At 43.0% G+C, this 27,676-nt stretch overlaps 1 protein-coding gene across 1 annotated transcript in view; it reads right to left on the reverse strand.

The window, feature by feature from the left end:
* Window positions 1-27,676, reverse strand: part of npm1b (nucleophosmin 1b) — a 150,217-nt gene that overhangs the window by 95,679 nt on the left and 26,862 nt on the right. The window contains exons 3-7 of the mRNA XM_068028697.1: window positions 24,141-24,260; window positions 19,764-19,857; window positions 14,434-14,555; window positions 5,634-5,752; window positions 1,180-1,309 (exon numbers count right to left, since the gene is read on the reverse strand). Coding sequence (XP_067884798.1) covers window positions 1,180-1,309; window positions 5,634-5,752; window positions 14,434-14,555; window positions 19,764-19,857; window positions 24,141-24,260 — 585 coding nt within the window. The remainder of the gene's footprint in view (window positions 1-1,179; window positions 1,310-5,633; window positions 5,753-14,433; window positions 14,556-19,763; window positions 19,858-24,140; window positions 24,261-27,676) is intronic.

A 27,676-nucleotide genomic window follows, 5' to 3' on the forward strand; every position in this document is an offset into this window, starting at 1 on the left:
AGTCTCTGCTACTTATATTGAGGTCAGTTTGCATTGCTATTTGTGGGGGCACGCTGTGCAAAAAATTGACTGCTGCCTTTCCTACCTGTGACTGGATTTCAAAAATACTTCAGTAGTTGAGAAGCATCCCAAGGTCATGCAAGACACTATATAAATACAAGTCCTTCTTTTTCACATTCGGTCATACATACATACTGCACTGGAGAGCACTGGAGTAAGGATAAACTACCTTCTCCTGGTGCACTGGAGGGTGATTAGCATTGAGCAGAGTTGAGGTGCTTTACAACATAGAAGAAACCAGGGCAAATTGATCTGCAATCTATACTCACAGCAGGGTTAAGTTCAAGATTGGCAAATGGCCGTGCCAGCGTTGCTCACATCCCACGAATGAATAAAAAAAAGTCTGCTAGAAGATTACCTGCTCAATTTTTGGTATTCTGTGGCAACAGGAAAGTGAAATAAAATAAATGAACTGTCAGGAGTGACCAAAATAATAGATAATATGGTAACAGGGTCTTAAAGGGAGAGTATAATAAACTGCCATATAATTCCATGATGAATGTGGTGCTTGCGTTGAATATTAAAAATATTTTAAAATCAGACAAAAACAATAGATTTAATAAAACAATTTTGAGTAAACAGGAAAAAGTCACCAGGCACAAGAAGTATGCTGCATTTTCATACCCTACCTACTCACGATATTCCTCAACCTCTTCTATTTCTCTGTCATCTACATGACTTCAACAGCCTAACTTGGGAATATATTCCATAACTCTGTCCGTGGTTGGATGGAAAACGTTTTCTCTGACTTCCCTTCTTACCCCTAACTTCTGGTTTTTTTTTTAAAAACTCGTGTCTATTGATCTCTGAACCCTTCAACCACAGTGAACAAAATTTTCCTGGACCAATTTTATCAATCCCCTTCATAATCTAGAAAATAACAGTGGGAGTAACACTGCTGTTAAGTTTAACCTTGTTTTGGAGCTTTGTTTTGGACCCACTGGAAAATATTGCATCCTGCCACGTTAAGAGCTCCATGTCAGCTGTATTACCATAGTGGACTATAAGCTTCAATCTCCTCCTCTCCCTCAGTTTTGTCCTTCAATGCACGAGGCAAAGGTAGGCGCAGCATTAAGTACCTGCATTAGATAGGCTGCCCAAAGAGCCATTTTAACTCACTTTTATTGATGTTTTTGCAGGAGTCTTTGCAATCTCATCCTCATCATCCTCTTCCTCATCATCATCCTCCTCCTCCTCTTCCTCATCATCATCCTCCTCCTCCTCCTCTTCCTCATCATCATCCTCCTCCCTAGAATGCAACATGTAAAATTCAGCAAATATTTGATAAACAACCTATAAATACATACTGCAATTAGGAGTTCCGGTACTGCTTAAATGGAAATAGTAACAGAAAATGTTGGAAACAATCAGCGGGAGAGAGAATCAGAGATAATGCTTCAGGTGTTGACCTTTCCTCTGAATTGAAACATTAACTCTTTCTTTCTCCACAGATGCAGCTCGACTTGCTGAGTATTTCCAGCATTTTCTGTTTTAATTTCTGATTTTCAGCATTTTATGTTTTACAGTTTAAAAGAAAGTTTGCTTTAGCAATGCCTCCTGAGATATGGCTTCTGAAAATATTTCAAGTAATTTCTCTGAACTTTCCTTCTTAATGCTCCAAAGTTGCAAGCACAACCATCCCATACCCTCGCTAAATCAAGATTCATTGCACCATACCTAAACCTAGATGTTGTAGGGACTTGAGGAATTCCAGAGTGTTGACAGCTTGAGACAGAATGAGTTAGAGCAGGAGATGGTGCAATGAATCTTGCAATGAACCTAACCTAGATGCGATCTAATCACTATTTCCTGACTTCCCTCACCTCCTCTACTGTGGTGGTGCCCTTCACCTTACTTAATAACTATTCATAGTATTCTCAATAACTAATTCTTTGGCCTCCTTATCTCGAGACAATGGGTAAGCGCCTGGAGGTGGTCAGTGGTGTGGAGCAGCGCCTGGAGTGGCTATAAAGGTCAATTCTAGAGTGACAGGCTCTTCCACAGGTGCTGCAGAAAAATTAGTTGGCTCTCCCCTTGCGCCTCTGTCTTTTTTCCTGCCAACTGCTAAGTTTCTTCTACTCGCCACACTTTAGCCCCGCCTTTATGGCTGCCCTCCAGCTCTGGCGAACGCTGGCAACTGACTCCTACGACTTGTGATCAATGTCACAGGACTTCATGTCGCGTTTGCAGATGTCTTTAAAGCGGAGACATGGACGGCCGGTAGGTCTGATACCAGTGGCGAGCTCGCTGTACAATGTGTCCTTGGGGATCCTGCCATCTTCCATGTGGCTCACATGGCCAAGCCATCTCAAGCGCCACTGACTCAGTAGTGTGTATAAGCTGGGGATACTGGCCGCCTCGAGGACTTCTGTGTCGGAGATACGGTCCCCGCCACCTGATGCCAAGTATTCTCCGGAGGCAGCGAAGATGGAATGAATTGAGACATCACTCTTGGCTGACATACGTTGTCCAGGCCTCGCTGCCGTAGAGCAAGGTACTGAGGACACAGGCTTGATACACTCGGACTTTTGTGTTCCGTGTCAGTGCGCCATTTTCCCCACACTCTCTTGGCCAGTCTAAACATAGCAGTGGAAGCCTTTCCCATGCACTTGTTGATTTCTGCATCTAGAGACAGGTTACTGGTGATAGTTGAGCCTAGGTAGGTGAACTGTTGAACCACTTCCAGAGCGTGGTCGCCAACTAAACACTACTGAGACATGAACTTGTATCCAATTCAAAAGCCATGCTGTTATTTAAATATTTAATTTGCAACAGCTGAAATAAAAATATGCCCTCAGTATCCTTGCTCCAAGCAGTTTCCAGGCATAGAACCAATGCCAGGATGGGTAAGATTTACATAGTAAATTACACATATGCATATTAAACATAGTAACCATGAGGTGCCACTTCCGGCTAAAATCTGACCAGAAGGCACCTGTAAAAATGTTGTTTCTTGAGTATATGGAATTGGTCAAACTCTATTAGATCCAAGCCTCTATCTTTGTCCTAAGCATCCAATGCAATCTAAATATAAACAAAGGATTCAATTTTGTCATGATGCACGTTATTGGTCAGACTCCTAGAGTCCTAGGCCCAGACTTTGTCCCCCAATATGGTGGGTGATATTGTGGCCTTGGAAAAAGTCTGAACAAGAGCTGCAAGAACATTTCCTAGCTGAAAAGTGGTGAGGTGAGAGCAACTGCCCTTGACATCAAGGCAGCATTTGACCGAGTATGGCAAAAAGGAGCCCGAGCAAAACTGAGGTCAATGGGAATCAGGGGGAAAACTTTCTGCTGGTTGGAATCGTACCTAACGCAAAGGAAGATGGTTGTGGTTGTTGGAGGTCAATCATCACAGCTGCAGGACATCACGGCAGGTGTTCCTCAGGGTAGTGTCCTGGGCCCAATCATCTTCAGCTGCTTCATCAATGACCTTCCTTCCATCATAAGGTCAGAAGTGGGGATGTTCACTGATGATTGCACAATGTTCAGCACCATTCGCAACTCCTCAAATACTGAAGCAGTCCGTGTAGAAATGCAGCAAGACCTGGACAGTATCCAGGCTTGGGCTGATAAGTGGCAAGTATCATTCGTGCCACTCAAATGCCAGGCAATGACCATCTCTAACAAGAGAGAATCTAACCATCTCCCCTTGACATTCAATGGCATTACCATCGCTGAATCCCCCAAAATCAACATCCTGGGGGCTACCATTGACCAGAAACTGAACTGGAGTAGCCATATAAATTCCGTGGCTACAAGAACAGGTCAGAGGCTAGGAATCCTACGGTGAGTAACTCACCTACTGACTCCCCAAAGCCTGTCCACCAACTACAAGGCACAAGTCAGAAGTGTGATGGAATACTCTCCACTTGCCTGGATGGGTGCAGCTCCAACACTCAAGGAGCTCGACACCATCCAGGATAAAACCACCCGCTTGATTGGCACCCCATCCACAAACATTCACTCCCTCCACCACCGATGCACAGTGGCAGCAGTGTGTACCATCCACAGGCTACTCAGACAGCACCTTCCAACCCCGTGACCTGTACCACCTAGAAGGAAAAGGGCAGCAGATGCATGGGAACCTGCAAGTTCCCCTCCAAGCCACACACCATCCTGACCTGGAACTATATCACCATTCCTTCACTGTCGCTGGGTCAAAATCCTGGAACTCCCTTCCTAATAGCACTGTTGGTGTACAGATCCCACATGGACTGCAGCGGTTCAAGGTAGCTCACCACCACCACCTTCTCATGGGCTATTAGGGATGGGCAATAAAAGCTGGCCTGGCCAGCGACGCCCACATCCCATGAAAAGAATATTAAAAAAACTATGAAAGGTCACAGACCTGAAACCTTAACTCTGCTTCTCTCTCCACAGATGCTGCCAGACCAACAGGTGCTTAAACTATGGAAGAATATGAATAGTTTGGAAATTAGGCACTTGTTCAATTCCCAGAGAGTAGTGAGCCCCTGGAACTCGTTGCCAGCGGGTGCGGTGGGTGCTGACTCTGCATAGTTTTCAAGAGGGGGCTGGTCTGGTTCTTGACTGCAGCTGCGATCCCTTCGTATCGAAAGCAAGTGTCTTTATAGATAACCCATGGGCCATGTGATGTCCTGGACTGGTTTTGATCACCTGAGGGAGTTGGAGAGGAATTGCTCAGATTATTTTTCCCCTACTAGCCCTGGATTATTTCTCCTAGATTACATAACTGTGAGGGAGTGTGGGGTGAGACACGATCCAGCGTTTTAATTATTTTGTAGACCTCGATCAGGTGGCCTCGAAGTCTATGATATTCTAAAGTAAATAGACCAAGGATCTTGAGTCTGAGTAACTGAGGTTCTTTTCAGCCAGGAAATGATCTGTCGCTCTTATTTGGACTTTTTCCAAGGCCACAATATCACCGACCATGTTGGGGGATAAAGTCTGGGCCCAGAACTCAGGAGTCTGACCAATAACCTGCATCATGACAAAATTGACTCCTTTGTTTATATTTAGAATGCATTGGATGCTTAGGACAAAGATAGACGCTTTGATCTAGTGGAGTTTGACCAACTCCACATGAGGCTTCAGCCAGAGTGAGGTGTGGGGCAGGCTTGAAAGACCAGCTGGCCTTTGTCAATTTAATATGCTCAGAACCAGAAAACATTCGATTAGATTCCAGCTCATAACACTCTGGTGTACCCAGTTAATCCATAAATAATCTATCCAAACCCCTAGGTCAACTTCAGCGCCTTCGCCACACCGCTACTAAATGCTGCCCATTTGCTTACACCTGCGTACCAATATAGCGGCCAACAGAACTCTCCAGTTCCGACGAAAGATCATCGACCTGTTAATGGTTTCTCTCTCCACAGACGCTGCCAGACTTGCTGAGTATTTCCAGCATTTTCATTTTTTATCATCTGCAAGACTATAAACTGAAGCACAATTGCTCTTTTGACAATAAATGTACTTACATTCCTGGAACGATATATTTTAAGCTAGCATTTGACTCCCTGCCCACTCTGAAAAAGGGCTCATCAATTCAGTTTGCCTGGTTTGGAAAGGAAGGGAAAGAGAAGAACTTACTCATCTTCATCGTCTTCATCATCATCATCATCATCTTCATCATCTGCGTCTTCATCATCATCTTTAACTTTATCATTCATTGTTTTATCTTTTGTTGACTCTTCTAACTTTGCTTTTTTCTACAAATGTAAAAAAGACATGACATTCAGGGCTGGCAGCAGTGGGAGAACCTATTAAATGGAAGATATCTGGGCTAGGAGCATCTGGGGAGGGTGGGCGGGAAGAATCTATTTCACAAAGGAAACTAGGGTCGGCAGCAGCTTCAGAAACAGAGAAAGATTCAACAGGCTGGGGCTTTTTTCTCTTGAAAAGAGAAAACTGAGAAGTGACCTGACAAAGGTCTTTAAAATTATGAAGTGATTTGATATCTTCTCTATGTCTATCTTGATCCCACTTGTGGGAGAGTTGAAAACTAGAGACTAACAACATAAGGCAGTCACTAACAAATGTATAAAGGAACTCCGGAGATACTTCTTTACCCGGAGAGCGGTGAGAATGTGGAGTTGCTACCATGTGGAATGGTCGACTCCCGCTCTTATCTCTTGTGTTCTGAAAGCAAAATGCATAGATACATTTAAAGAGAAGCTAGATAAGTCTTTGAGGGAGAAAGGAATAGAAGGATACGCTGACCAGGTTAGATGAAGCGGCTGGGAGGAAGCACAACTTACAACATATAGCACCTTTAACAAAATAAAACACCCAAGGCGCTTCACAGGAGCATTATAAAGCAAAATTTGACACCAAGCTGGAAAAAGTAGTAGATTTTAAGGAGCATCATAAAAAAGGAAAGAGAGGTAGAGAAGCAGGGAGAATTAGTGAGCGAATTAGAGTTTAGGACATTAGCAGCTGTACGTCCTAGGCCCAACCATCTTCAGCTGCTTCATCAAAGACCTTCCTTCAATCATAAGGTCAGAAGTGGGGATGTTCACTGATGATTGCACAACGTTCAGCACCATTCGCGACTCCTCAGATACTGAAGCAGTCCGTGTAGAAATGCAGCAAGACCGGGACAGTATCCAGACTTGGGCTGATAAGTGGCAAGTAACATTCGCGTCACACAAGTGCCAGGCAATGGTCATCTCCAACAAGAGAGAATCTAACCATCTCCTCTTGACATTCAATGGCATTACCATCGCTGAATCCCCCACTATCAACATCCAAGGGGTTACCATTGACCGGAAACTGAACTGGAGTTGCCATATAAATACCGCGGCTACAAGAGCAGGTCAGAGACTAGGAATCCTGCGGCAAGTAACTCACCCCGATTCCCCAAAGCCTGTCCACAAGGTACAAGTCAGGAGTGTGATGGAATACTCTCCACTTGCCTGGATGAGTGCAGCTCCAACAACAATCAAGAAGCTCGACACCATCCAGGACAATGCAGCCCACTTGATTGGCACCCCATCCACAAACAAACATTCACTCCCTCCACCGACGCATAGTGGCAGCAGTGTGTCCCATCTACAAGATGCACTGCAGCAGTGCACCAAGACTCCTTAGACAGCACCTTCCAAACCCACAAACTCTACCAACTAGAAGGACAAGAGTATCAAATGCATGGGAACACCACACAAGTTCCCGTCCAAGTCACACACCATCCTGACATGGAACTGAACTATATCGCCGTTCCTTCACGGTTGCTAGATCAAAATCTTGGAACTCCCTTCCAAACAGCACTGTGGGTGTACCTACCTCCCATGGACTGCAGCAGTTCAAGAAGGCAGCTCACCGCCACATTCTCAAGGGAAATTAGGGATGGGCAATAAATGCTGGCCTAGCCAGCAACACCCACATCCCATGAATGAATATAAAAAAAAAAATCTTTCCATATCTTCTCTTTTTTTCTTCAAGATTTAGCAAGTATTTGTCCAAAGTATTATTTTATGCCTTTTTTTTGTAACAGAGCTCTAAAGCAAAAATCTCTTTTTCGGTTAACTGGTGTGTATATGAAAAAGAGAGAGAGAGAGAGAGAGAGAGCGGAGCAAGGGAGGCTAAGGTAAAAGGGAACTTTCATATTTCAAGCTGCGTGTTAATGCTTTGCTGCATTACTGGTTAAGTCTTGTTTTATAATAAACTGATAATTTTGGTGTTTATTAAAGAAACCTGTTTGGTGTATGCTATTCTGAGATAAAGAGTAGAGTATATGATTGACCGCATCAGTAACTGGGTAAACATTTAAATATATATTGTGACCTGTGGAAATGTGGAACTAGAAAAGGCAATACACTTCTCCCACCTCGGTCATACCACCATCCAGGTCAATATTGAGTAGTCAGCATCACACTCCTAATTTAAGTTTTGTCGATGACAGAAAAGCTCGACTTTTTGAGGGATCAGATGGGCCATTCATCACCCTGCTCTTTTAACCATGGTGTTGATGTGGTTGCTCTAGTTAAGATCCTCGTTAGTGGTGACCCCAAAGATGTTCATGGTGAAAGATTTAACAATGATAATCTCATTGAAAATTAAGGGAGGTGATTTTATGGTTGGACATGGTCATTACCTGGCACTTTGTGACATGAATGTTACCTGCCACATAGAAGGCTAAGCCTGGTTGGTGTCCAGCCCCTATTCTAGATTGGCACAGGTTTTTCATTATTGGAGGCATTGTAAATTGAACTGAACACCGCAGTATCAATGAACAGCCCCACTCCTGACCTTATGAGAAAGGGAAGGTCACTGCTGAAGCAGTTGTAGACGTTAGAATCAGAGAATAGTACAACACTGGAGGCTAATTCTGCACCAGCTCTTTCAAAGTCAGTCCCACTCCCCTCTCTTTCATCATATATCTGCAATTGCTTTCTCCTTCAAAGACATATTCAATTCCTCTTTGAAGATTACAATTGAATCTGTATCTAGCACCCTATCAGGCAGTGCATTCCAAATCCTAACCACTGATCGGGTAAAAAAGTTTTTCTTGTGTCACCTCTTTTTTTTTTAAACCAATCACCTTAACTGTGTTCCCTTATAGCTGTTAAAGTGTCAACAGTAGCTTACTTGGGACATCTCAGCAGGTTTTGTTAATAAATTGTTCAGCACCGTTTTCCATGTGTCAGACAGCTGACTGACCAAACAAGAAGACTACCTTAAAGAAATGTCCTTTTTTGCTTAAAACTCAATAACACTGAGAAACACATGAACAGATAATTGACAATGAATTGAAGGCAGTAGCGTGACCTCAGATGGTTCAAAACTTAAGAAAATTTGCCCCCTGTTGTACAATGCCATTAGAGCCAGTTAACTGTACAACAGACTTCTGATTTCGTTCATCATGATTTTGTGAACACTAAACTGGCAGTGGGAATATGCACCGCATGCTGCAATGCTAAACCACATGGAGCAGACCGGTTCCGGTGTGGAGCCCTGATCTGGACCAACAGTGCTGCTACAATTTACAACTGTTCCTCTGGGTTTCTCCAAGTGGGAGAAAAACGAACAAAAAAAAAAAATCATCCTGGGTTGCCACTCGGTTCTTATACTGCACTTTGTTCTGGAAAATAGACATAGTTGGCCTGACATTGATGCTTTCCATGGTTAATCGGCCTGTTGCATTCATTACCTTGCTTCATACATGAAGTGCCAGCTAACAGCTGGCACCCACAGAACCGTGCTTCATTAAGTCAACTGCAGCAACTTCGTTACCTTAGGTGAAACATGCTAATTCAGCGCATTCAGGGGCAACCTGAGCTCACTCGGAGAGCAGGAAACAGCGAGAGCACAGTGGAGCATAAAGATCCCAGGAGAGAGAGCGAGCGAGAGTTACTCAAAGTGGGAAAAAGGGAGAGCAGAGCGGACCGGAGTTTGAAAACAAAGAACAGTGACATCACAGAAAAGCTGCAAGGCGATTGGTTGATGAGTAACTGTTGTTAGGGAGTATCAGTAGATACCTGGGTTAATACACTACTGTTAGGGTGCGTGTGTAAATAGCTGGGTTATAGCGTCTCGACAACTGGCAGACTAAAAAAAATATATAAATTAAGTATTGATAATAAGGAACAAGTGAGTAGCTGGTGAGTATCTTTTTTTGAATAAGGTTTATTTTAACTAGTCAACTGTATTGATTTTTAGTAGGACATATCAGTACTAGTGAGGTTTTATTAGTAATTCTAAGGTGTTGTAGGATTGTTAAGTTTTCTTTAAGCAGAAGCAAAGGGTCAACTAATAAATAAAGGAATGGCAGGGGTGCTTCAACCTCGAGAGTGCACCTCCTGTGCTATGTGGGAGCTCCAGGATGCTTCCCGTACCCTGGAGAACCATTTGTGCAGGAAGTATTTTCAATTGCAGCAGCTTGAGCTCCGGGTTTTGGAACTTGAGCGGCAGCTGGCGATTCTGCGGTGCATTCATGAGGGTGAGAGCTACGTGGCTAGCACGTTTATAGATGTGGTCATCCCACAGCTTAAGAGTACGCAGGGAGAGGGGGAATGGGTGACCACCAGTCAAAAAGAATCAGGAAGATAGAGCAGGAGACCCCTGAGTGCATCTCACTCTCCAACAGGTATTCTGTTCTGAATACTGAGGACAGCGATGCTTCATCTGAGGAGTGCAGCCAAAGCCAAATCCATGGCACCACGGGTGGCTCAGCTGCACAGGATGATACAGGGAAGGCTGAAAGAGCTATGGTGATAGGTGATTCAATAGTCAGGGGAACAGACAGGTGTTTCTGTGGCCGCAGACACGAATCCAGGATGGCATGTTGCTTCTGCTGGTGCCAGGGTCAAGGATGCCACTGAGCGGCTACAGAGCAACCTGAAGGGGGAGGGTGAACAGCTAACAGTCATGGTCTACATAGGAACCAACGACATAGGTAGAAAGAGGCATGTGGTCCTGCAGTCAGATTTTAGGGAGATCGGTAAGAAATTAGCAAGCAAGACACCAAAAGTAGTAATCTCTGGATTACTCCCATTACCACGGGCAAGTGAATATAGAAATAGAAGGATAAGACAGATGAATGCGTGGCTGGAAAGATGGTGCAGGAGGGAGGGTTTCAGATTCCTGGGACATTGGGACCTGCTCTGGCGAAGATGGGGCCTGTACAGGCTGCACCTGAACAGAGCTGGGACTGAGTTCCTTGCAGGAACTTTTGCTAAGGCTATTGGGGAAGGTTTACACTAGTTTGGCAAGGGGGTGGGGTAGATTCAGTTGGGACAAAATCAGAATGAAAATAGAATGCAGAAAATTAATTGATGAGTCTGGAAGACAGAGAAAACAAAGGTTAGAAAATTAAAAAAAGAGTTTGGCAGTGCTCAAGAGTACCTATTTCAACACAAGGAGTATAGCCGATGAGCTGAGGACACAGATAGACAAGTGGCAGTACGATATAGCTATTACAGAAATATGGCTTGAGGAGGGACAGGAATGGCAGCTCAACAGGGTTTTCAGACGCAATAGGGAGGGGCTAAGAAAGGAGGGGGTGTGGCAATTTTGATCAAGGAAACTATTACAGCTGTGGGGGGTGGGGGGGGATGATATGTTGGAAGATTCATCAAATGAGGTCATATGGATTGAGCTAAGGAACAGAAAAGGGCAATCACACTGCTGGGAGTGTACTATAGACCCACAAACAGTCAGAGAGAGAAAGAAGAGCAGATATGTAGGCAAATGCCTGAGAAGTGCAAGAACAAGGCGGCAGTAGTAGTAGGGGATTTTAACTACTCCAATGTTAACTGGGATAGTTTTAGTGTGAAAGGAATTAAGGGAGCAGAATTCTTGAGGTGCATGCAGGAGAACTTTTTTGGCCAGTATGTAGCAAGTCCAACAAGAGGGGGCGAAGTTTTAGGAAATGAAGATGGGCAGGTGGAAGGGGTGGCAGTGGGAGAGCATTTTGGTGGTTGTGATCATAATTCAGTCAGTTTTAACACAATTATGGAAAAGAACAGAGATAGAACAGGAGTCAGAGTTCTCAACTGGGGAAAGGCCAATTTTACTAAACTGAGGAGTGATTTAGCGAAAGTGGACTGGAAGCAGCTACTTGAAGGTAAATCAGTGTCAGAGCAGTGGGAGGCAAGGGGTTCAGAGTAAACATGTTCCCACAAAGAAAAAGGGTGAGACAGCCAAATCTAGAACCCCATAGATGTCAAGGCGCATACAGGGTAAGACAGAAAAGGAAAGCTCATGTCTGACACCGGAGAATTCAATACTACAGAAAGCAGAGAGAAGTATAGGAAGTGGAGGGGTGAAATCAACAAGAAAATTAGGAAAGCACAGAGAGGGCATGAAAGAATATTGGCAAGCAAAATCAAGGTGAACTCAAAGATGTTTTATTAATACATTAAGAGTAAGAGGATAACTAAGGAGAGAGTAGGGCCCATAAAAGACAAAAAAGGTAACCTATGTGTAGGGGCGGAAGATGTTGGTATGGTTCTTAATGAATACTTTGCGTCTGTTTTCACTAAAGAGGGAGACGATGCACATATTGTATTTAATGAGGAGTGTGACGTATTGGATTTAATAAACACAGGGACAGAGGAAGTATAAATGGGATTAGCATCCTTGAAAGTTGATACATCACCAGGGCCAGATGATGCACTAAGCTGTTAACATTAGCGAGAGGGGACACAGCAGATATGACCATCATTTTCCAGTCCTCAGTGGATACAAGTGTGGTGCCGCAGGATTGGAGAACTGATAATGTTGTACCTCTGTTTAAAATGCAGTTATGAGGAAAGATTGGATAGGATGGCGTTGTTCTCCTTGGAGCAGAGAAGGCTGAGTGGAGATCTGATTGAAATGTACAAAATTTTGAGGGGCCTGGATAGAGTGGAGGTGAAGAGTCTATTCACCTTAGCAAAGAGATCAGTGGTGAGGAAGAATAGATTTGAAGTGATTGGTAGAGAAATTAGAGGGGAGATGAGGAAACACTTTTTCATCCAAAGGGTGGCGGTGGTCTGGAACTCACTGGCTGAAAGGGTAGTTGAAGAAGAAACCCTCAACTCATTCAAAAGGAGTCTGGATATGCACCTCAAATGTCATAATCTGCAGGGCTATGGACCAAACACTGGAAAGGTGGGATTAGAATAGGTGGATCGTTTCTCGGCCGGCACAGGCACAATTGGTCAAATGGCCTCTTTCTGTGCCTTAAACTTACTATGATTCTAACCTCCCTCATCTGAAAGGTTGTGTTTCAAACATGGTGATGGCAAGTTGAGCCACTGATTACAGTTGATGCCTACTAGTTCACTAATGTCCTTTAGGGAAGGAAATCTGCCGTCCTTACCTTATCTGACCTACAGCAATGTGGTTGACTCTTAAACGCCCTCTGAAATGGGCTAGCAAGCCACTCAGGATGAGCAATAAATGCTGGCCTAGCCAATCCCACCAATAAAAAAAAAGTGACAGCCATGCACTGGTTCCTCAGGGCAATGCCTTGACCAGAGTCAAGCTGCCTGATTTAAATTTCAAACAAAGCTTGGCAGTTAACTGTCAGTCACCGTAAACTGGTGCATTCTCCATGGCAACGCGTCTACCAGAATTCATTTGCCAACCAATCAGCACTCTCTCCTCATACAGTATAAAGTTAATTTTTTCCCTTACATTGGTATTCTTGCGAATTGTCCTGCTGAGCGCAAGACGAAAAGCTTGGACCACATGTCTCTATTTTCAGCAATACTCAAGTTCTGTACTACCAAATGACTATTAAAAAAAAACACCTGGTACAACCTCAGGTGAAGTATCTCTGGGCAACAATTTTTTCCCACCTCTCCCTCATATTATTTGATGAGAAAGCAAATAGTATAAGCTCAACAAAACCAAAGCCACTTTATCAATGAGCCTATTATAGTGAAAGCCACAGCATGAACAAGGGGCTACTTGATGAACAATCTCCGATTCACCTATAATTCTCCGTAGGCTTTCTGTTCCAACTGTTCCTGTGCCTCCATTCATAGCCTGCCTGGCTGTGGGACTTTGGAAGAGCTGAAATTCAGTGTGGTTTCCACTCATTGTATTACTCAGCAAAAAGGAGGAAAGGCAGAGCTGTTTCCAGCACCCATATAGCAATTGGAAGATCCCAGTTACAATAGCATTATTTACTTGAACTACAAAGCCTGCTGAGTTTTTTCCTACTTTGGGTGAAGAATCTGGCTTCCACTTGATAACTGCACGAGTAGCACAGTAAGGGAGTTGACAATGTATCAATGCTTCTGTTAATCCCACATAGGAAATGGCCACTAAAAACACAACAACACTATTCTATGATAGAAAAACAAGAAATGCTGGAAATACTCAGCAGGTCTGGCAGCATCTGTGGACAGAGAATCAGAGTTAACGTTTCAGGTCAGTGACCCATCAGAAATGGCAGAGGCTAGAAATGTAATAGGTTTTAAGCAAATAAAGCAGGGGTGGGGCAAGAGATAACCAAAGAGAGGGTGTTGATAGGACAAGGTCACAGAAAATAACTGACCAGAAGGTCATGGAGCAAAGGCAAACGGTATGTTAATGGTGTGCTGAAAGACAAAGCGTTAGTGCAGAGAGGGTGTTAATTGACAGGAAAAATAGAACAACCTGGCCCAAAGCACAAACATGACAAAAAAAGCAGATTCCTTCTTCACAGGCACATGGTAAAAACAAAATGAATAACGAAATAAAATAAAAAATAGTTAAAAATAAAAAGGGGGGCCATCATGCTCTGAAAACAGTATTCTATGGTTTAATACTGGATATGTATTATTTCTATCTGTTGAGACTGCATTTATAATTGCAGAAAAGGTCAGATCCTGCACCCAGAGGTTTGAAGTGAACGATTTATCATTACACCACTGAGTGAGGCACCAGACATATTTCTAAATTCGCCCCTACTCCATACCTTTGCAGGATGCAGTGCAGTGGGAGGCGATACAAGTTTAACAGGTTCCTTCTTCACAGGAGGTTTCACCTGGTGATTGTCTTCAGATTCGGACTCTGAATCGGAGTCAGAGTCGGGTACACCTGCAAATATTTCAAAAAGGGAAGTATTTATAAAAGGTTGAGATCTTTGCAAACCTAAAATCATTCAAAATACATGCTCACTATACTGAAACTAGGATATAAAGATGATACCAGAACTGAGAGGTTATACCTATCAGGAACAGGGGTGGAACTTTGTTTTGTAGGAACAGAAATGGATGACCTGACAGAGGTCTTTAAAATTATGAAAGCGTTTGATATGGTAGACAGAGAAAATGTTTTCACTTGTGCAGGAGTCCAAAACTAGGAGTCTTAAATTTGAAAAATCATTAATAAAAGGAGAAATGTATTTACTGACTGGAGAGAATTGTGTCCACAGGTCCCTGAAGGTGGCAGGATAGGTAGATGGAATGAAGAAGGCATATGGAATGCTTTCCTTTATTGGCTGAGGTATAGAGTACAAAAGCAGGGGAAGTGATGCTGGAACTGTATAAACTGCTGGTTATACCACCGCTGGAGCATCATGTACAATTCTGGTCACATTACAGGAAGGACATAATTACTCTGGAGAGAGTACAAAGGAGATTTACAAGAATGTTGCTAGGGCTCGAAAGTTACAGCTACGAGGGAAGATTGGATCGGCTTGGGTTGTTTTCCTTAGAACGCGGAGACGTGACTTAATTGAGGTGTACAAAATTGAGGGGCCTAGATAGAATAGACAGGAAGGGCCTGTTTCCACTAACGGAGAGATCAATTACCATGGGGCACAGATTTAAGGGGTGATTGGGGACATGGGAGGGAACATGAGGAAAAACTTTTTCACCCAGAGGGTGGTGGGTGTCTGGAATTCACTGCACGGATTGGTGGTGGAGGCAAAAACCCTCAACTATTTTAAAAGGTACCTGGATATGCACCTTAAGTGCTGTAACCTACAAGGCTGCGGACCAGGTGCTGGAAGGTGGGATTAGATTGGGCGGCTAGTTTTTTCAGCCAGCGCAGATACCACGGACTGAATAGCCTCCTTCTGTGTTGGAACTTTTCTATGGTTCTAACTCGCTACCACATGGAGTGGTAGAGGTGAATGGCAAAGCTCCATTTAAGGGGATGTTAGACAAGTATATGAGGAAGAAAGGATTAGAAAGGTATCATGATAGGGCTAGATAAAGTTGGATGGGAGGAGGCTCGTTTACAGCATAAACACTGGCACAGGCCAGTTTGGCCAAATTACCTTCGTCTGTGCTGTAAATTCTACATAATATACTTGCTTCAATCTTTTCCAGGATTTAACGACTGTGGAACTCCTTCCTCAGTGTTCCTCTCGACCTACAATCTACCACTTTCTAAAAAGATTGGTCTTATTTCATTCTTTATCAGTTTTCTCTACTATACTCAACAAAGGTCTGCCTTGCCATTCAGGAGTAGTTTGTTTCTTTAAACAGTCGAAGGAGGGGATCTGATGTAAGCCTTTTCATCAGGACCTACTACACAAGTGTCTGGAAGACAGAAACAGAGGTCCAGGATGCAGAGCTCCTACTGACTACATCCAGCATTGGGGGTTTCATGCCTGCACTTCATAGAATCACAGAACGATGCAGCCATTCAGCCCATCATGCCTGTGCTGGCTCTTTGAAAGAGCAATCCAATTAGTCTCGCTTCCCTGCTTTTTCCCCACAACCTTGCCAATTTTTCTCCTTCAAGTGACAGTTACTGGTCTCAGGGGAGATGCTAAGCAGAGAGCTGAAGGAAAGCAGCAAAACAAAAAAAGCTAGCCACCCAAGATTGTTCACACATTACCTCCTAACTTCCTCACAGCCAATATGCAACCTAAAACTAGGTTACCTGCTTAACCTCTTGTCCAAGTGCAAGAGATTGTGAAAGCAGCCCAATCTCTATAAAATCATGAGTTACAGCTCTCAGACAGTAATCTGCACTGAGCTACACATCTGTAACAACACTGAAGAGTGCTGATAATACCAAAAATACAAATGACACTCATTTTGTTGTCATCACAAGCTTAAAGTCCTCAAAATATTTTACAAATTGTGCAACTGCTCGCTATTTCTTCTCTCCCCAATTGGACAGTGCAGAGTATGATTGAAATACAGCCGCATGAGGGTTCACAATATTTTTAAAAACCTGCTGCTTCCTATATATGGAAACTCTGCATTAATACAGTCAGAAGGAAACAAGGATAAATGGATGATGAGCAGTAACCAGAGAAAATACCTAAGAACAAGACAATGCAGCTGTTGAATGGGCATTGGTGTGAAAGGAATAAAGTATTTAATGTCAATACACAGATTAATCCATAAAACGCAATGAACATCAATGGCACACATGAATGTAGGCCTCCACAGGACAGCAGCTGCATGGAACAGCATCACATACACCAACGCAACTTGGAAATATATCACCATTCCTTCATCATTGCTGGATCAAAATCTTGGAGCTATCAAACAGCATTAAGGGGGTACCTTCACCACACAGACTGCAGGAGTTGAAGACTCACGACCTTCTTTAAGTTAACTAGGGATGGCCTTGCTAATCTCACCGAAAGTAGGAGAACGATTAAAAAGAAAAAACCTTTTCTCAACCTTCAATTCAGTCTCTGCAGAAATAGCCTCTAATTGTTTCTTCTGCATGTTTGGACAATCAGCTTCAATCACCTTCCCTGCACTCATTGGTTTTTGGGCAAAAAAGCTCCACCTGTTTACTACCAATTGTTTCTTTTTAAATCTTGAGTGAGCAATTTGTCTGGATCGACGTGGTCAACTCCTTTGTAATTCATAAGCTTCTGCGGAAATATACAATGACCTAGAAAATATCCTTCAAAACACTAGATTGTTCCTGAATTGTAGATCTACCGCATGATCTGATGATACATCTTTAAGGTGAGAATGCACACCTCAAGTTGAGACAATATATATATACCTCCAGTACTGTGATGACCTTTATATAACATTGCTCTTTCTACACCTAGCCTGCATTTTAAAAACTCCACTGCACACTTCAGCGTATTAGACGCCTCTGCCAGTTTGGCTCAGTTGGCAGCAATTACCTCTGGATCAGAGAATGTGTTCTCAAGCCCAGGTATCAAAAGTAGTCTTTCAACAACTTGCATTTATATTATACCTTCAACATAAAATATCCCAAGGTGCTTCACAAGTATGTCAACATACAACATTTGTCACTAGTGCTGGAGGAAGAGAGAGACAGGGAACAGTGAGGCTATGAAAACAAGGATCTGAATTTTAAAATTGAGACATTACGTAACTGAAATGCTGTTAACCATACAACAAAATATATCCATGTATGTAGACCCATATTTCAAAAGATCCAATGACATTATTCCAGAGCATGGAATTTACATAGGGTCTTGCCCATCTGTCTTCTGGCAACAAAACCCACAAATATGACACAAAATGCATCCTTACTGTGCATTAAGACTACCAAATTTTGCTTATGTAACAGGTGACCATACTTCACAGTAACTCACTGTATGTGAAGCGATTTAGATTATTTAAGCTACTAGCATCTATACACCTAACCATTACATTTTTTTTCTACTAAAGACTTCTCCCTCTCTCATCATCCAGAACTTAAAACATAGAAGAACACTGTTCATACTCCCCAGCTCTATAAGTTGTACAAAGGGATAGATATGTTCATTTGGTCAGTCTTTATACTACATCTTGCATTTATTGAGACTTTGGAATATAAACGGCCTCAACAATTCAGCTTTTCTGTGCACACGAAACCCAATATTGGTTTGAACCAGTTCTACAGAATAATGAAACCACCAGAATATTTAGTGCAATTGTGTTTTATTTACAAATATAACATATATAGTGCTTCTGCCTCAAAGCCAAAACACTCACTGAACTAGTGTTCAGTTGGTTCTTTTGACGTTCCTTGTGATAAACAATGACACTGTAGAAAGGAGACATCAATTCCCCAAAGAGGCTGACATCAGAGATTCTGGGGGGCTTGTCCTTCTGTTTAGTTTAACAGATACATAGCTTGAAGATGGCACAATACTGGCCGAGCTGCTGAGGCTGAAGAACAACCCAACTGTCCGAGAAAAATGTGAACGACAACCCAACACACAAAACAGACTACAAGCTATGCCCAGCATGAGCCCCAAAAAGAGTCACAGAAGCAGAACAAAGTCCTGCAAAGTTTGATTTTAAAACTCCATCACCATGACGACTGGTCGGTCTTGCATTCCTCGGTGACCACCTTACTGTGCAGTGCAGTTTACCCATGCTTTGGTGCACCAAAGTCCATAACTTTTCTAAAGCTTGTATCTAGATCCCACTGATGCCTCAAAATCCTCCTCTGACGCCAGCTCATCTTCCACCCGTGCAAGTGTCCTTCAGATCCTAAAAAGGCGCTGACCTGGATCAGCTTTCTCCTCCGTGCTTCGCACATCCTCGTAACTTTTCAGGAGCTCGTGTTGAAGTGGATCAGGTTGGTGCAAGTTTCTCGAGCAATGGTGCTAGATATGGCGGATGCACTGGGGCCAACTGTTCCTCAAGATGGGTTTGCATCACATCAAGGCCAATCTGTAGCCAGAAAATGAAGTCCATTAGTTATACAATGATCTTATATTATTGAGCCATCTGTTACTTGATTAATATTCATACTGACAGAAAAATATATAGGCTTCTGGTGTACAAAGCTTTCATCATAGAGCAACATAATGCAATACTTGTATGCATATAGACACATACACACTTACCAAGATTATTCCCGATACCATCAATATCTGAGGCACCATTTCCCTCCAGGGTTTCAGTAGTATGACGTCCTCTTTGTGCATCGAGCTCCTGAGGCGAAGGGTCCTGTTCCTACAGCGCCTCTTCGAGCCTGGAGGTCGAACGAGAAGACTTTCATCCTAAATCAATCTGGGCTGCAATCTTAAGCATCTTCCAGGGGGTAACAGATCAACGTGCTAATCCACTGCTTAAGTGAGCTTACCGTTGCCTTTTAGTCAAGTTATTGAAATGGCATTCGAGACAGTCAACAAAGAAAATAAATTAAGAAATTCCTTTTCATTTAAAAGAAGAAAAATACTTATCACACCGCTGACTGCTCAGTCCAAAGATTCAATTATATAACAGATATGCATGTTTCAAAAGCTCATTCAGCATATATTACGCAGAGGCAAAACAAAAAAGAATTCCAAAGACAGTTTAACCTTATAACAGCTGATGATGGTTCTGAAGGAGGTGCATTGTGGAAACTCACCGACAACGTGCTCTCCACTGATGTAAATAGGACCAGAACCAGTCTTCAGACGTAAACAGACTGGAGGAGACACCTCAAACCCTCCCAAAACCATCTAGAACATAAGACAGGTGTTCAGAATTTTGCTCAATTTCAAATCGGATGCTCATTTACTCTATGTACAATTTAAGAAATATCACCAGTATCACATTAAGTATTCCTCTCGGGCTCACCAATGGCTCTACTGGCTAAATCCACACTGATGCAGTGCCTAGCACAATGATATTAGAAACAATTTTGGTGAGTGTGAGGGTATAATATATATGCAAGTATTGAATCATATTGCTCTACACATAGGATATGAAGTCCATGCATATCAAAAGCCTATATAATTTCCTCTGTGCGTTACAAAACGGGAAATAGCAGAAACACTACAATCAGCCTATGTCTTGAGGTGCTGGTGGGAAGGAACCCAGAGTTATCATAGGTGATTGCTATGAAGTGGCCTTCGGTGGACAGCATACAGAGAAATAGGTTCCAATGAAATTCTTCTCCCTGTTGCTACATACCTGCCAAGAGCATACACAGCAAGAGCTTTGTTTAGGGGGGGGGAGGAGAAATAGGTAAATTCGCTGTAGTCTGGAGAACTGAACCCCAACCCCCAACAAAAGGAGAATAGGATAGTAGTGGGCCACCTCTCCTCCGTATGTATTTTGAAGTTTGACAAAAGTGAGAAATCCAAGGAAATGAGATAGTGATAGGAGACTCGATAGTCAGGGGAACAGACAGGCTTTTCTGTGGCCACAGACATGAATCCAGGATGGTGTGTTGTTTTTTTGGTGCCAGGATCAAGGATGTCACTGAACGGCTGCAGAACATCCTGAGGGGGGAGGGTGAACAGCCAGCAGTCTGGTACCAACATCATCAGTAAAAAGAGGGATGTGCTCCTGCAGAAAAAGTGTTTAGTGAACTAGCTAGCAGGACCTAAAAGTAGTAATCTCTGAATTATTCCCAGTACCACGCACAAGTGAATACAGAAATAGGAGGATAGTGCAGATGAATGCATGGCTGGAAAGATGGTGCAGGCAGGGGCGCGGGAACCAGAAGATTATACAACAGGGCCACACCAAGGTGCACAGAGAATTGGAAGAGACAGATAGCACTAGAGTAGGAAAGAGCAAAGTATTAGATGGGGTCAGAGTGAGAGTGTTAGCACGAGAGAAGGGAGTAGTTCTGATTTAGGTGAGAGCAGACTGAGAAGAACTACGAAGAATGCAAAGACAGGATTATGATCTGTCTGTGTGTATAAACGTACAAAGTGTGGTGAATAAGGTTGGGAAGCTACAAGCACAAATAGCCATGTGGGAATATGATGTAGTGGCAATAACAGAAACGTGGCTTAAAAATGGCGAGGACTATACATTTAATATACAAGGAGGTAAAGTGTTCAGAAAAGATAGAGAAGGCAAAAAAAGGAGGTAGGGTGCAAACCTGATTAGGGAAGACACTGCAGTGCTGGAAAGCAAAGATGTCCTTGATGGGGCAAAGACAGAATTCCATTTGGTATGGCCACGCTACGAGGGATATCTCCAAATCGTGATAGTGGGGCAAATCAGTAGGGAATTCACAGAAATGTGCAAGAACTATTGAGTGGTAATATAGGGAGACTTTAATTACCCAAATATCGATTGGGATAATTTTAGAGTAAAGGGTAAGGAGGGGGAGGAATTTCTAAAATGTGTTCAGGAGAACTTCCTTGATCAGTATGTTCTCAGCATAACTAGAGAAGAGGCATTGCTGGATCTGCTGCTGGGAAATGAGGTGGGCCAAGTGGAACAAGTGTCTGTGGGGGAGCACATGGGTAAGAATGATCATATCATAAGGTTTAGATTAGTAATGCAGAAAAGCAAGGAACAAAATAAGGTAGAATGTCTAGGTTGGAAGAGGACACAATGAGAAGGGGCCTAGCCAGGGTAGAATGGAACCAAAGACTGCAGGAAGAACTGTATGGGAACAATGGGTTATCTTTAAGGAAGAGATGCTTCAGGTACAGACTAGCAACATTCCAACAAGAGCGAAAGGTAGGGGAACCAAAAACAGGGGGCTTGGTTGACAAGGAGACGACAATGATGAAGCAAAAAAAAAAAAAGAGGGCGTATGATGCATGTCAAGGGAACTCATCAAGCACGAACCAGGCCATATACAATAAGTTGAGAAGGGAGGTGATGAGGAAAATGAGACTGGTGAAGACAGAATATGAAAAAAGAATGGCAGACAACATAAAAGGGAACCCAAAGATCATCTACCAGCATGTAAAGAGTAAACAAGGGTAAGAGGAGGAATGGGGTCCAATAAGGACAGAGAGGGTAATATATGCTTAGAGATGCAGGACAAGGCTAATATACTTAATGAGGACTTTGTATCAGTGTTCACTAAGGAAATGGAGGCTGGAAAAATATCAGTAGAAGCAGAGAGTATAGAGGTAATGGATAGGATAAAAATTGAGGGGGGGGGGGGGGGAGGGGCGGGGGGAAAAAGGTCCTAAAAAGGCTGGTTATGCTTAGGGTTAAGTCACCTAGTCTGGATGGCTTGCATCTCAGGTTGCTAAAGGAAGTGGGGATGGAAACAGCTGAAGGGCTTTCCGTAAACTTCCAAACTTCCCTGGATACGGGGTGGTGTCAGAGGATTGGAAAATGGCAAATGTGACACCCTTATTCAAGAAAGGGTGCAAGGACAGTCCTAGCAACTACAGGCCAGTTAGTTTAACATTGGTGGTGGGTAAGGTTTTAGAAACTACAATTAGGGAAAATATCAATGGACACTTAGAGAGGTTGGAGTTAAAGATAGCCAGCATGGATTTGTAAAAGGCCAACCACGCTTGACAAATCTAACTGAATTCTTTGATGAAGTAACAGAGAAGATTGATGAAGGGAATATGATGCATGTTATTTCTATGGATTTTAAGAAAGCATTTGATAAGGTACCACATAAAAGGCTGGTTAACAAAATTGAGGCTCATGGAATAAAAGGGTCAGTGTCCAATTGGATAAAAAAATTAGCTTAAGGATAGAAAATAGAATCATAGTAAATGGTTGCTTTTCAGACTGGAGGATGGTGGACAGCGGTGTTCCCCAAGGGTCAGTGCTGTGGACACCAAACTTGGGAGGTGTGGCAAACAGTGAAGATGATATGAACTGCCTGCAACAAGACATAGATAGGCTAGCAGATTGGGCAGAGAGGTGGCAGATGGAATTTAATATTGACAAATGTGAGGTGCTGCGTTTTGGCAAAAGGAATAGGGAGGCAATATATATACACTTAATGGCACAGTTCTAAAGAGCTTGCAGGAACAGACGGACCTGGGAGTGCATGTGCATAGATCTTTGAAGGTAGCAGGACATATTAAGAGAGTGGTTAATAAAGCAAATGAGATGGTGAGCTTCATAAATAGAGGCATTGAGTACAAAAGCAGAAGAGTTATGCTGAACCTTTATAAAGCTCTGGTTAGACCCCAACTGGAGTATTGCATCCAGTTCTGGTCACCACACTTCAGAAAGGATGTAAGGGTCCTTGAGTGGGTGCAAAGATGATTTACCAGAATGGTTCCACGGATGGACAATTTTACTTATAAGGTTAGGGTGGAAAAACTGGGTTTGTTCTCTTTGCAACAAAAGGAGATTGAGGGCAGATTTAATAGAAGTGTACAAGATTATGACAGGCTTAGATAAGTTAGACTAGGAAAAACTGTTCCTATTAACAAATAGCACAGGACTAGGGGACACAGATTGAAAGTTTGGGACAAAAGATGCAGGAGGAATATGAGGAAGCACTTTTTTTTTTATATAAACACAGCGGGTGGTAACAACTACAGACATCAAATCAGTTTGAGTTGGAAAACTTAATTGTTAGTGTGCTCTGTTCTAGACTAATAAAGGTACTTTTATTTTTATTTAGAGATACAGCACTGAAACAGGCCCTTCGGCCCACCGAGTCTGTGCCAACCAACAACCACCCATTTATACCAACCCTACAGTAATCCCATATCCCCTATCACCTACCTATACTAGGGGCAATTTACAACAGCCAATTTACCCATCACCTGCAAGTCTTTTGGATGTGGGAGGAAACCGGAGCACCCGGCAAAAACCCACGCAGACACAGGGAGAACTTGCAAACTCCGCACAGGCAGTACCCAGAATCGAACCCGGGTCGCTGGAGCTGTGAGGCTGCGGTGCTAACCACTGCGCCACTGTGCCGCCCTGGACTGTTGAACAAATATCATGGGACAAACATCCCTTCTCCACAAAACTCTTAATCTGCGAACACCCTAAATATCCACTATCCACTAACCCCATTCATATTCAACACAAATGCTTGTGCATATATTAAGGCACTTACGGTAGTTAGAATGGATGGTTTCAGAGATGTCAAAGGCACCTTGATCATTTTCCCATTCGGGTTCATAGCTTCCAGTTCTATGACGTGCAGCTCATCCTTCGTTTCAGGCCCCACACATACCTGCCACCAAAAAAAACCCAAAAAAAGGCAATAATGAATTTTCACTGAAAAGCAATTCAAAAATATTTAAAAATCGGGTGTATAAACCAATTTCTTCAAATTTCACCATTGAGCCAAAACGGAGATCAAAAAATTATCTAGCCACAAGCTCAAAACAGAGAGGTGGTGTTCAAGTAGATTTATTTCTGAACAGGTACTGCCCTGATGGTGCAAGACACCATCTAGTGGTATCAATTAGTTACAACATTAGTAAAGCAAGTTGCAGAACACCCCAAAGTGCATCACATTCAATGAATTACTTTTGAAGCGCAGTTGCTTGTTACTGTGTACATGTGTACTGTGGTCACGACTGGGAGTTAAATATCCAGGGGTACCAGACTATTCGGAAGGACAGACAGGAAGGTAAGGGAGGTGGTGTAGCTCTGATACTCAAGGACAACATCAGAGCGGTGCTGAGAGATGGTATAGGTTCTATGGAGAATGAGGTTGAATCCATTTGGGTGGAAATTAGAAACTCTAGGAAGAAAGAGTCATTGATAGACGTAGTCTATAGGCCACCAAATAATATCACATTGGGGCAGGCAATAAACAAAGAAATAACTAATGCCTGTAAAAATAGTACGGCAATTATCATGGGGGATTTTAATCTACCTGTAGATTGGTCGAACCAGCTCAGTCAGGGTAGCCTTGAGGAGGAATTTGTTGAGTGTATCCGTGATAGTTTTCTTGAACAGTATGTAATAGAACCGACGAGGGAGCAAGCTATCCTAGATCTAGTACTGTGTAATGAGACAGGAATAATTAATGACCTCATAGTTAGGGATCCTCTTGGAAGGAGTGATCACAGTATGGTTGAATTTAGAATACAGATGGAGAGTGTGAAGATAAAATCCAATACCAGGGTCCTGTGCTTGAACAAGGGGGACTACAATAGAATGAGGGAGGACTTGGCTAAAGTGGACTGGAAACAAAGATTTTACGGTGGGACAGTTGACGAGCAGTGGAGGACTTTCAAAGCAATTTTTCCAAAGTGCTCAGCAAAAGTATATTCCAGTGAAAAGAAAGGACTGGAAGAAAAGGGGTAATCTGCCATGGGTGTCTAAGGAAATAAGGGAGGCTATCAAATTGAAAGAGAAGGCATACAAAGTGGCCAAAAGCAGCATGAAACTAGAAGATTGGGAAAACTTTAAAGGTCAACAGAAAGCTACAAAAAGAGCTATAAAGAAAAGTAAGATGGAACATGAGAAAAAACTAGCACAGAATATAAAGACAGATAGCAAAAGTTTCTATAAATATATAAAACAAAAAAGAGTGGCTAAAGTAAACGTTGGTCCTTTAGAGGATGAGAAGGGGAATTTAGTTATGGGACATGATGAAATGGCCGAGGCACTGAACAGGTATTTTGTATCGGTCTTCACAGTGGAGGACATTAATAACATGCCAGTAATTGACAAAGAGACGAACGTAGGTGAGGACCTGGAAACAATCATTATTACGGAAGAGGTAGTGTTGGGCAAGCTAATGGAGCTAAGGATTGATAAGTCTCCTGGCCCTGATGGAATGCATCCCAGGGTACTAAAAGAGATGGCGGGAGAAATAGCAGGTGCACTAACGGTAATTTTCCAAAATTCACTGGACTCTGGGGTAGTCCCAGTTGATTGGAAAACAGCAGATGTGATGCCACTGTTTAAAAAGGGAGGTAGACAAAAGATGGGGAATTATAGACCGGTTAGCTTAACCTCTGTAGTGGGGAAGATGCTTGAGTCTATTATCAAGGAAGAAATAGCAGGGCATCTCGATAGAAATTGTCCCGTTGGGCAGACGCAGCATGGGTTCATGAAGGGCAGGTCATGCTTGACAAATCTTTTGGAATTCTATGACGACATTACGAGCAAGGTGGACAATGGGGACCCAGTGGATGTGGTGTACCTAGATTTCCAAAAGGCCTTCCACAAGGTGCCGCACAAGAGGCTGCTGCATAAGATAAGGATGCATGGCGGCAGGGATAAAGTATTAGCATGGATAGAGGATTGGTTGACTAACAGGAAGCAGAGAGTGGGGATAAATGAGTGCTATTTTGGTTGGCAATCAGTCAGTCACTAGTGGCGTGCCTCAGGGATCAGTGTTGGGACCGCAATTATTTACAATTTATATAGATGATTTGGAGTTGGGGACCACGTGTAGGGTGTCAAAGTTTGCAGATGACACTAAGATGAGTGGCAGAGCAAAGTGTGCACATGACTGTGAAACTTTACAGAGGAACATAGATACATTGAGTGAGTGAGCAAAGGTCTGGCAGATGGAATACAATGTTAATAAATGCGAAGTCATTCATTTCGGTAGGAGTAACAGGAAAAAGGATTATTACTTGAATGGTAAAAAGTTGCAGCATGCTGCTATGCAGAGGGACCTAGGTGTCTTTGTGCATGAATCGCAGAAGGTTGGTCTGCAGGTACAGCAAGTAATTAGGAAGGCAAATGGAATTTTGTCCTTCATTGCTAAAGGGACCGAGTTTAAAAGCAGAGAGGTTATGTTGCAGCTGTATAGGGTACTGGTGAGGCCGCACCTGGAGTACTGTGTGCAGTTTTGGTCTCCTTACTTGAGAAAGGATATACTGGCACTGGAGAGGGTGCAGAGGAGGTTCACTAGGTTGATTCCGGAGTTGAGGGGGTTGGCTTATGAGGAGAGACTGAGTAGATTGGGATTATATTCATTGGAGTTCAGAAGAATGAGGGGGGGATCTTATAGAAACATATAAAATCATGAAGGGAATAGATAAGAGGGTAAGTAGAGAGGATGTTTCCACTGGCAGGTGAAGCTAGGACAAGAGGGCAGAGCCTCAAGATTAGAGGGAGCAGATTTAGGACTGAATTAAGAAGGAACTTCTTCACCCAGAGGGTTGTTAATCTATGGAATTCCTTGCCCAGTGAAGTAGTTGACGCTTCTTCAGTAAACGTCTTTACAGCTAAGGTAGATATCTTTTTGAACAATAAAGGAATTAAGGGATATGGTGGGAGCGCGGGTAAGTGGATCTGAGTCCACGAAAAGATCAGCCATGATCTTATTGAATGGCGGAGCAGGCTCGAGGGGCCGGACGGCCTACTCCTGCTCCTAGTTCTTATGATCTTATGAACAAGGTAATCAATCTGCACAATCTTAAGAGGAACAGATGAATGAGTGATCGGTTAAATCGGTTTCTGGCACTATTGGTCAAGGGAGGAAGATAGGATACTGGGAAAACACGATGATCTATGTCAAAAAGTACCATAAAATTTTTGATACATCCACCAAACAGACACCTCTGATAAAACAACACTGTTGGTACTGCACTACACTGCAAGTGTCACCATAGATTATATGCTCAACTTCTGAAGTCGGACTTGACTTTTTAATTCCAAAAGGCGACAGGGGAACCA

Source organism: Heterodontus francisci, chromosome 1 (assembly GCF_036365525.1).
Source record: "Heterodontus francisci isolate sHetFra1 chromosome 1, sHetFra1.hap1, whole genome shotgun sequence".
Lineage (NCBI taxonomy): Eukaryota > Metazoa > Chordata > Chondrichthyes > Heterodontiformes > Heterodontidae > Heterodontus > Heterodontus francisci.